Here is an 11,237-nt window from a genome sequence, read left to right as displayed (position 1 = left end):
TGTAGCAGCTTCACACCTTCACATTTCAAAGTGCCACCTACTTTGATTTACTTCCTTCATCAGGAAGTTGCTAGCCTGGGGCACAGAGATCGGTAAGGCCAAAACAGTTTAAAAAAATAAAAACCGTGGCAACTAAAGATAGTTTTGGGTTTGTTTTTTTTTTTAAAAAAAACCAAACCAGTAATGACCAGTTACACAGCCAGCAGATACTAAGAACAGTGTTCCATGAGGCCATTTAGGCAGCGAGTTTATGAAACTAGAGTTGGTGCCACCCTGTTTTTCTGTGCAGCAAAGTGCACACCCCTGCTTTACAGAAGCTGCGTTCGACGGCGCCCACTGTGTATGCAGCACTCAGATGGGGAACAAACCCCCACCATGAAGTACCTGCACTAGAAACCAGAGAAGAGTCCCCAGCTACAACGTTAGATCAGATCATGGTTTGATGGAAGACTACACCAGCTCTGAGGATTTAGAAACTCTGTATCATCACCTCCTGAGATCTACACGCACCAGACACCGTGGTATCCTTTGCTCAAGTCCCTGAGCATCCTTTAAACTCACAAGATTAGGAATTTCCCATTCTCCAAAGGCAGGAAGAACCTTTTCTGTATTAAAGAAAATAAATCCACCTCTATAAACCAGTAGCTGGTGCCTTTTCCAGTGAGATCGACCTTACTGAAGTTTGTGAGACAACTTACTCACTAGTGTACTGCCAGCTTAACAGGGAATATTTTTAAACTGACGGCTTATTACAGCCTTGTTCTGATACTTCTCATCCACCACAGCTTCTGTGTAACCAAGGTGACCAGTCCAGCCCACTGAAGGCACAGTTCTAAAGGCCCGAGCCAAGTGTCTCGCTAGGAATTCCTGCTCTGCCTCACTCATCTTAACAGCTCCCCATGCACCCGTGTAACTCAGGAGTGAGCCTCAGTCCCCTTGGCAGGGAATCCTCTCTGCAGCTTGGACAGATCAGAGTACTGGCCGGTAAAAGACATGCTTCCTGACTGACCCGAGCACAAAGCTCCTTCAGCTGCAGCCCAGCAACAGGGTTCACAGAGCAGTGACCTAGAAAAAAAATCCAGGCTAGAGCACTAAGAGGACTCTACCTTTGCCAGCGTTTCCAGTTTCTCAAACGAACCACTCTGGCAGACAGACAGCAGCTCATCAGTTGCTTCTTTCGGGATCACCTGTAACAAGAAGTTACATTTCCTAATTTCAGCTTTGTGGACTTTAGATCAAATTGACACTCACTCACAGTAAGAGACACAAACTGTTTATGAAGGAAGGCATTTTAGCATTTCATTCCTCAACCATTTTCATGCAAATATAAACAACAGACTGGCTGGATTCTAAGAGCAAAAGCTAGGCTGTAATACTTGTCCTACACTAGTGATACTAAAATAAAAATGATCTGTTGATAGTGACTTGTCAAGCCACGTTCATGAATGCAAACACACGATGGCTTTTTGAGGACACTAAGTGGGGACCTACTTTAACGCTCAGATCAGGCAACACGCTCTGTACCATCCTGCGCCGAAGCAAAACCGCACATCAGTTTTTCCTCCAGTGACGCACCAGGGACATACAAAAAAAGCCCAATGCAACAAGATGGGACAGTTAAATCCAAAGAAAAAAGGTTGACAGATGCTGTTACTTAGCTGTGAGCAGGGCAGCCCTGCCAACATTCTCCTCTACCCACTGTCACTCCCATCAGCTGAGGGTCTGGACAGTTCGGTCAAGGCTTCTTTAATAATGTTTTGCACTAATGTCACTCCAGGATCACAGAAATTGTGTATGACTAAGAACTCTGAAGACTTTATGAAGATGTAAGGTTGGGTTCCTTTGGTCTAAACAAGCATTATTCAATAACAGAATTTCATGCTTTTGTTTCCTATCATCATCATCAACTTCTGTCAGGTTTCTTAGAAACTGTGATTTACCAATATGCATAAGTGAAATCCGTCTCTTTTCTGCAGCTAGATACACAGAACTGAATGAGTTCACCGAGAAAGTTATTTACGACTGTTCTGTAAAACACACACCGTAGGAACCGGCTCTGGTTCCACCAAAGTATAAACCTCACAACCCTTACGCCTAGCTGTGATGGTTAACACCTCCAAGGGAAGTGTGTCCATCATGAAAGCACATTTAGTTTGCAGCTCCTCAGCTCCTAATCTCACATTCCTTGCTTTGGGGGATAAATGTTTTGTTGCTATAGGAACCCCTTCACACAAGTGTTAAATGCATTTCCTCTCAGGTTTCTCCTGTCCCTGTCAGTATTATCTGTGTCATTCTAGAAGAGATCACTGCTGTTTTGGTAAAAAGCAAAATCTACACAGATCCTTGAAGAGACGCTGTCGCTGTGAACGTTACGTTGAAAACGAGGCGCTACTGAAAGTCATTCCCTGTGGTGTTTCCAAACCATATTTTGCAATGACCTAACACTTATACACACACTCACATATGTGACAGCACCGAAAGGACATTCTAGTCTACTGCCCCACAATCGCAATACCTTTTGCATTTAAGGGCAGAATATTTCAACTTCCGTTTGAATTGCACGCCGCTCTTACAGATTTCCTTCTCTTACAGTATAAATTGCTAGAAACTTGCTATGTAATAAGTGTACAGAAACAGTCAGTCTTTAGAATTCTGGTGGATAGTGTATCAGTGCCGTACTGCAACACTGAGGGGTATAAATCAATTTTTGTACCAAACTTTGAGCAAAGGTAGCATGTACACTTACTACACAGACATGTTTCAGATGAATTACAGGAGAAACTGCAAGGCATAGCTTACCCCAGCAATCTCAGTGACTATCTTTTCTGTGATCTCTTTCCCACCCATTAGGCGAGTGGCACTTTGAAGAAAGGTAATTGCTTTTCTTAAGTCGCCTTCGGACACTTTCACAAGGTAGGATACTGCCTGAAAATAACGTCAGAAAATGCCAAGTTATATGTTCACTGTTAATTAAAATCCAGTACACTTTCTCAGCACATCGATTTTCAGATATCAAGCAGCACCTGGAGCAGATTGTTTCAGATGGGCACAACACACAAGTTACAAAGCAGCCTCTCTACTAATATAAACGTGTGCTGACAGTTTCAGAGCGAAGCACAGCTTACTGCAAGTGTACTCAGCACAGAACAAAAAGCTCTATAGTTTTGCTTCAGCTTTCTCTGCTGGACATTTCTTTAGTTTTAGGAAGACTCTTAAAATTCATCCAATCTAGGAAGGAGAATAATATCTAAATGAGTTTATATATTGTATTTAATACAACTGAGTAGCCTGGAAAAGTACGCTGACATAGCCTCTTGTACTGTAATGCGATTATGCACTGGATTAAGCAATAGTATTACAGGGCAATGATAAAGTTACCTCACTACTGATTTTCACATGTTCCTTCTCAGAAACGTCCAATAGCCTCTGCTGCTGGATTTTGTCTGACAAAGGCTTGAAGCGGAATTTGGAGCATCGAGATGTTAAAGGTTCGATTATTCTGAAAGACAGGAAGGTAAGTGCTTGGTAAACAAACGCATGGGTCACGTTCACACAAAGCTACCAAGGCAGAAAAGGGCAGCAGAACCTTAAAGCTGCAACACTGTACAAGCTGATAGCTAAACATTGTCTCCAGTCTCCTATTCACATAGCTACATCTCTGTTAACTTCAAACTATGAAAACAGCATCAGTGAAGAGGAAAAAAAAAAGTACAGAATAGGAAGAGCAACAAGTCTAAACAAGCAACAAATTCCACACACACCTGCTGATGTAGTTACAAATAAGGCAGAAACGTGTTGTTTTAGATTCTTTTTCCATTGTGCGTCTTAAGGCTGCCTGGGCTGCTGAGGTCATTGAGTCTGCTTCATCCAGGATTACAATTTTAAAAGGAGGACAAACTTTACCACTGCAAAATACGAAATCTGTTACCCAGGAGACATGCAATGTATAGACAAAGTAGGAAAAAAAAAATCACTGCAAATAGTCAGTCATTTTACTTCAATATTTGTACCCAATGAATAGGACATATTCAGAGGTTCAATCTTTTTTGATTATTTTTAGATAAAGGACTAATACTGGTAATAAAGAGGGGGACTGAGTTCCCATAGAAAGACTGACACTTGCAGACTGCAAAATTCCTCTGAAATATGTACTTGTGTCGTGGAGACTCGTGTCTCCGGCTAGCAAAATACCACAAAGCCGCTCTCCCAAATTCCCCCTTCCCCTCCTCCAGCAGAAAGGGAGAATTGGAAGAAAAAGAAATAAGGAAGCTCATAAAACTGAGATAAGAGTGATTCACTAATTGAATCTAAATGAACATATACAAATACTACTAATAATAAATAATTAAAATAATAGACAATAAAACATATGATACAATATGATACCGAGAGCCCAAGAGCCGCAGCCCAAGAGCGATCGCAGCCAGAGAGCCACAGCTTGAGGGCCAGAGCCCAAGAGCTGTCGCAGCAGATTCCGAGTGAACCCTATCAGTGCTAGCACGAGCGGGGAAACTAAACAAACCCACCAACTCCCTCACGAACGAGCCAGCACGAAAGTTAGCAAAGCAGCTAACGCAGGAGTCAGGGTGAGGATTAGCAAGTGTATGGGAGTGAATGAGCAAGACAGTCCGACAGAGGAAAGCCCCTACTCGCCTCTGCCCCGAGCATGACGTACTATGGGATGAAATACTTCCTTGGTCAGTTTGGGTCAGGTGCCCTGTGTGTCCGAGCACTGCCTGTAGCGAGACAGCGAGAGCTGGGAACGCAGCTGCAGTATCAGAAGCTGAGAAAGACCTTGAATTCCGTGCAGGCATTCCCCAGCGCCAGCTAAGAACTGATCAGTGCTGCTCTCTGCATCCAGGAACAGCTTCCTAGCAGCCACGGTAAAGAGACTGAACTGACTGAACCCAGCACATCTTGCTTTAAGTTTCTTCTTTTAACAACTAATGCAGCTTTTCTTTCTACAGGCTTCCCGATTCCCTGAACTTTAAAGAACACTCCAACAGACTAATTTCAGTACACAATACCATTTCTTTCCAGACAGTCCTGCCATGCAGTTTCTTCCTGCTATTTCCCACAACCTGTTTTTTTCCACACACAGGGCTTCACCTGCACAGGGCTTCTCGCCACCCAACACCAGAACCCTGTCAGCATCTTATAAACTAGCACCCACCTTGTATGAGGTGGTGCAGATCAGAGGTACGAGAGAAGTAACTTCCACAACAATTTACCCAAAGAAGCTTTTCTGTAGTCAAACAACGTTTGCAAAAGCAACATCCTCAAATCCAGAAGGCTTGATTGTTTGAGGTGGTGTCTGCCTCTCTCTCAACAGCACTCGTAATAGCTCCTCCCAGGAATTCAAATTCTCAGCATGAAATGACATGAAGTCAAAGCTTAGCCAAAACACTGTGTGTGTGCCCAGGCAGTGCTGACCCATCACTGATATTACAATTATGAAGTTAACCTAAACAAAAACTACATGCTTTGTCCTAAGCAAGAGGGGTTTGATCCAGCACTTACTCCGAACGGCTTCCAGATGCGGTTAGCTGAGCAAAAGCCTTCACTTTTTCTCGAATCACTTGTATCCCACGCTCATCAGAAGCATTTAACTCAAGGACTCTTTGCCGGAATAATTCAGGCCTGCAAAATTTTTATTACAACACGTTAGCTGCTAACTCTTGTAATGATACATTACAAAATACAGTGACAGTCCTTCTGGCCCTTGCAAATGGCAGGTATTATTTTTGCTAGCCAGTGTTCCAGGTCAGGCTGGATGAGGCTTTGAGCAACCTGACCCTGTGGAATGTGCCCCTGCCTGTGGCAGGGGGGTTGGAACTGCATGATCTTTAGGGTCCCTTCCAACCCAAACCATTCTACGATGACTACTAAATAACATACTTTGGTGAAAGACAGTTAAATTGAGATCATTAAATGCTAGGTATGAATTTCCATTAGCTATTTTTACAATTTCCTCCCAGACTGCAGAAAACAATGAAGCATAAAATTACATCAGTTATTCAGGAAAAAAAAGTAGGAAGCTGGCTTCAAGTGCAGAGCTCTGTATTACACACCTCCCTGCTTACGTGCTGTGGGCAGTGTGGAAGAGCAAGCAACGTGCCCAGAGAGTCACTGGGAATGCTCTGCCACTGCAGTACTACCAGAAACAAACATCTAGAAAGTATAAGACCAGCAATATTTAGCAGCAGTACTACATGGCAGCACCTCTGATTAAAAAAAGAAATTGAATATAATGGATTTTAAATTCTGGGAATTCAAACAGACACACAATGTGGAGTCGTTTTCCTGCTAGAAGTGCTTCTCTCCAAAAACAAGCAACATAAGCCAAAAATTATGGGGGGCAGTACTAGAGTCAACATTAAATTTGCTCACAACATCAAACCACTTTCTCAAGCATTTTTTTGCTTGCGGGTTACTGAATTCACTACTGAGAAACTCCCAAATATTACAAGTGAATTGATGAATTTTAGCCTGACTTCTAATATTACTTCCAGATGCAATTCAGTGGTGCATAACAGAAAGATTACGATTCAGAAGTGCTTTGAGATGTACATGTAACTAACGACGCACTGAATATACCGTTAAGATGGGGATTCCTTTACAGAGTTCAATGAGGCATATGCAAGCCACTTCTGTTCATACTCTTTGCTATAGGGTTACATGGCTGAGAGTCTCGGGTGTTGTAAGTCTACACTGGTAACAGAAACCAGTGACTTGTGACAGGATAAATGAGAAAGAAATCTGACATTAAAGCTGAATTAGAATGTGAAGATATTCCTGAAAATGACCTTAAAAGTATGAAAGTTTCTAGAAGCTGCATAAGAACAGGGAACAACCAGAGGCACCCTGGCAGGTGATTAGAAGACACATGACAGTCGATTACAGCAAAGCAACTTGACCCCAGCTTACCCATAGAGTTCTCTAGCAGCTGCTAAAATAGTGGAAGTCTTTCCAGTTCCAGGTGGGCCATAGAACAACAGATTGGGCAGCTGAAACGGCAAGGCATCATTTTTTAAAAAAGCAAATAAACCAAACAAACCACAAACAGGAAAACAAACTGAAAATCCGAGCACTTAACAGAACAGAAGCTATCTACTCCTCCTGGTAAATAGTATAAAGTCTCTTCTTCTAGGTCATTGCACATAGTGCTCTAAAGGAGGACAAACAGCATGAACAAGCTGGTTTTTTGGTGGCACCATCACACGTTCTATCAAAATTTATACGTCCATTTATATTTTACTTTGATATATTCCTGCCACATCATGTCCGAAATCACTGAAGCCTACAGAACATACCGTTACAACTGCAGCGACATGCAAATTTATCCACAGATGCCCTTCCAACAGTCTCGATAGCACTAGCAGTGCAGCTGTGACAAAATTTGGCACAGGTTAACTATCCCATACTTTCTCAGCTCCCCGGGCTGTCTTTTCAAGCCATGCTGTGAATTCTGTGCTGCCATTAACTCCACTGCAGCAAGTACAAGTAGCTTGTGAACGCCTGCACTATATTGCAGTGAGTGCAATGCAGACCTATCCTAGCACTAATCACGGAGATGCTTGCAACAACCACCTGGAATGCGTAGCACTGGCAGACTGCTCCATCCATTTAAAGAATTTTAAAAAGGAGGAGACCAGTGGCATTTCTTAGAAAGATTAGGTTAGCTGATCTTTCAAATAATTTAATTAATAACCTCAGCATGAAGAATAGGAATGCGGGAAAGAAATATGCTGACACAGGAAGATCAAAGCAGCACAGCAAAGGCCACAGTAACAATTACAGGATGCCATTTAGCAGCACAAAGCATACAATCTCACAATTTGACATTATAACTAGATATCTGCTAGTTGTCTGGAATTCATCAGCTGGAATGAAACAAAAGCTGACTTTGTTTTGTCTGTCAGTCAGGAACGGTATAAGCCTGTATAACACTGTGGTCCTAGGATGTGCACTTTAAACAAAAAAGAATATTTATACTAACATGGGGCTAATAAGACGTCACCTGGAAAGCTACACACAGTTCAGGTCATCCTTAGTCAAGGATGGTGAATCCAAACTGTGAAAGGTAATTAAAGGAGTGAAGAGCAAGCTTGTCTGATGAGAAGTGACTTTTTAAAGTTTTCTTTAGTTAGCTCAGCAAAACAAAAGCTGAGGGGGAATATGACTGATCTCCATAAAAACATCAGAGCAACACAGAGACAAAGAACAAAGTTGGCAATAAACAGAATTTGTGTAAGCTAGTCATGACTAAATTTTGGGCAAAATCAGGAAGCTTTCTAATTAGCATATGAGCAGTAACTTTCCATACTACTATTTCAAGTACTCCCTCTCACAAATTATCAGACTGCACTTTAAAACGGCTGCCTTGGACAGTGGGGGATGTTCCAGTTCTACATTCTTAGAACAAGCATTCTAGAGTTCCCTCCAATCAACAGCAAAAAGACAAATCTCTCCGTCTGACTTGATTTCCAGCCTTTAATAAGTGTTCTGGTTTTAACATGAATCAACTAAAATTAGAGATTTTTTTTTTCCTGAACATAGCAAGCAATGCAGACAGAATGGGAACAGCAAAACCAAAGACATCCCAAGCGCGGAGAAAAATGCAGGAGTACACAATCCATAATCGGAAAGTGAAATAGGGGCAGACCACTTCGGTAAGAAGCATCCCACTTTAGCAACTGAAAAATAGAGAACAGATTCAACTGTATGTACTGTAAAAGTACAGATAGAAGAATTTCAATCCTCAATCGATTTATAGCAAATAAACCTATTTCAAGTTTTACTTGCTCTTTCTGCCCATCATTCATTGCTTGTTTCCCTTAAAGAGCATTCAGTACTAACACAAGTTTTACAAGTTTAATTAGACACCACAACACTATTACCCCCCTGTATCTTTTAGGTGCAGAGAGAGGAAATGTTCACTGAATGACAGCTGAAAATTCACCAAGCACCAAGTTAAGTTAGCACACCACAAGGGTGTACATTTTTGTGGAGACTCGATTTCATGCCTCTCTGCTAATTCACACTCTTACTAGTTCTCAAAACAAGCATTATCAGGTAAAGAGTTTTCTTTAGAATCTGCTTCCCCATTTCCTAATTCCATTAAACCCATACTTTCCTATTGTTTCTCTTTCAACCTCATTTCTACTCGTTTCTCATTGAAGTTATCACCAGCATTTCCACTGCTTTTTCACCAAGCACAGCCTAATCCTTTATGCAACTGTGGCAGTATTTTTAAACAGACCGTAACCTGATCTGGTTATCCATTTTTCCATGCTTGCCAGGGGTAAGCAGGATACCTGCAGGCATCACCCTGCTTATGGGAAAGTTACCGCATATAGCGCAAACCCAAAGTCCTTTTCTAGAAGTTTCAGTACAAGGGAAGATGTAAATTACAATGACAATCCTACAACTAACTGTCTTCTCAGTCATTAAGACAGCATGAAGGAAAGGAAAATTTAAGAATACTATGACACTTGTCAGTTTCTTTGCAAAAAGCAACAACAAATCAACAGCCCAGGCAGGCAAAAAACAAATTCTCCAGTTTAAAACCACTTGGACTTTGGTCTCACCCGTTCATAAAGAGACAGATGCTTGGGATTACAGATGGAGATATATCAGGGCCTTAAGAATCCTGCTCCATGTAGCAGCTCCCAAACCAAGGACCACAAATAGAGGCCAATCAACAAAGGACTGGCTCTCCATTTTCAACATTAAGGTTTAAATAAAGCACATGACTCAAACCTACAGTGTCGTCACAGCTGCTTCTTTGATCTCCCTAGATCTCCAAATTCAGTAAGAACTTCTGAAAGAAGTACCAGCCACCTCAGAGTTTAAATTACACTTTTGCCTTTTTGACAGTCCTTTCAAGAACTAACAAAGCTATCCAAATTTTCAAAGCGTCAAATATTTTAAAGTACTTGCATGAATTTTGTTCTCAAATGCCTTGATGAGTTTGGGTACCTGTGGCAAAATACAAAGCCTGTAACCGCAAGCACAAGTTTTCTTTTCAACTCAGGAAGCAGAAAGTCAACACAAGTGTACTAGGCTCATAATCCGAGAAACGTTACTGATCCAGAAGCTGCAAGGTTTTAAATAGCCACTGCTCAAAATAGAACCTCACCACCCATCACCTAAGCCATGGTACATGAGTGATACATCCAGACAGAATGGGTGGCAGCACCTCATTTCTCCTTAGTTGTTAATAGTTCCTTACTAATTACCTCAACTGTACAAATATAATATAGCAGCGTTGGTATTGAAACCCAGATTCCTGTGGGTGCAACGTTACATGACAAGATCACATTGTAACAGCATTCTCAAAGTAAACTGAATCTGGAGACATGAACTAAAGAAAAGAATTATAAAAGTCTTTCCCAGCTCTGTCATACCAGTTTCATTTTGACTCCCTATGCTCAAACAAATAAAGTACTTCTGCTTTCGCAAGTTCTGATTAAATGAACAACTGACTACCTGTGCACACAGCGCATCAGAGCACACTGTGAGTGAAAGGCTTCCTGCATGAAACTCTGGAAGGCTCACATGGTACCTTTTAGCTCCTGGTGAGCAGACAGACACAGCACAAATGTCATTTTCAGAACATTCACTGATCAGTTCAGGGGTCATTAGCAGCCCATAAAAACAGAAACAGCTTTTGGAGCACAAGAATGACGCTTCTAGGTGAAATGTGAAGAAAAAAAAGTCTCAGCATGTATGAAGGAATGAATTTGGCCAGATTTGGAAAAAAGCACAGCCTAAACAAACTGATAGGGTAGATGTCAATGTTACACTCACATCAGCACCTTCCAAGGACTTTTTCAGCACAGCAACAACTTCATCCTGGAAGGCGACTTCATCCACATTTTTAGGGCGACTGAATAAAAAGATATCAGATGCAATTTATTAGCTAACAGTTTCCGAAGAAACCCAACATTTTCTTTCCAATTACATCAGGTACTGAAGAACTACAGCGAACTTTGTAGTTGAGGTCAAAATCCTAACATGCAACCTGTCTAATGCCTCTGGTCTGTTTTGCTGAAGTGATCTCATTTCTCAGGAAGCCGTTTGTCTGTTTCTATTGTAAACACCAGCCCGAGCTGTTTTTAGAAGCACGACTGTACTGCAGACTGCACTATTCCACCCCTTTGTGAGATGACAAAGGTTTCTCAAAACCAAAGCATTGACTGCACTCCTGCACCAAGTCACGGCGGGACTGCACC

The 11,237-nt window shown here is 41.7% G+C and overlaps 1 protein-coding gene across 1 annotated transcript in view; it reads right to left on the bottom strand.

Moving 5' to 3' along the window:
• The window catches only part of RFC4 (replication factor C (activator 1) 4, 37kDa), a gene marked incomplete at its 5' end in the record, with an annotated part of 12,249 nt that extends 1,332 nt beyond the window's left edge, over window positions 1-10,917 (bottom strand). The window contains 7 exons of the mRNA XM_010151407.1: window positions 1,107-1,187; window positions 2,800-2,925; window positions 3,379-3,499; window positions 3,762-3,905; window positions 5,521-5,640; window positions 6,928-7,007; window positions 10,813-10,917. Of these exons, the coding sequence (XP_010149709.1) occupies window positions 1,107-1,187; window positions 2,800-2,925; window positions 3,379-3,499; window positions 3,762-3,905; window positions 5,521-5,640; window positions 6,928-7,007; window positions 10,813-10,917 (777 nt within the window). The remainder of the gene's footprint in view (window positions 1-1,106; window positions 1,188-2,799; window positions 2,926-3,378; window positions 3,500-3,761; window positions 3,906-5,520; window positions 5,641-6,927; window positions 7,008-10,812) is intronic.
• Window positions 10,918-11,237: the final 320 nt, after the last annotated feature.

This window comes from Eurypyga helias, unplaced genomic scaffold (assembly GCF_000690775.1).
Source record: "Eurypyga helias isolate BGI_N326 unplaced genomic scaffold, ASM69077v1 scaffold13455, whole genome shotgun sequence".
Classification (NCBI taxonomy): domain Eukaryota; kingdom Metazoa; phylum Chordata; class Aves; order Eurypygiformes; family Eurypygidae; genus Eurypyga; species Eurypyga helias.
This window is presented reverse-complemented; position numbering and strand designations above follow the sequence as displayed.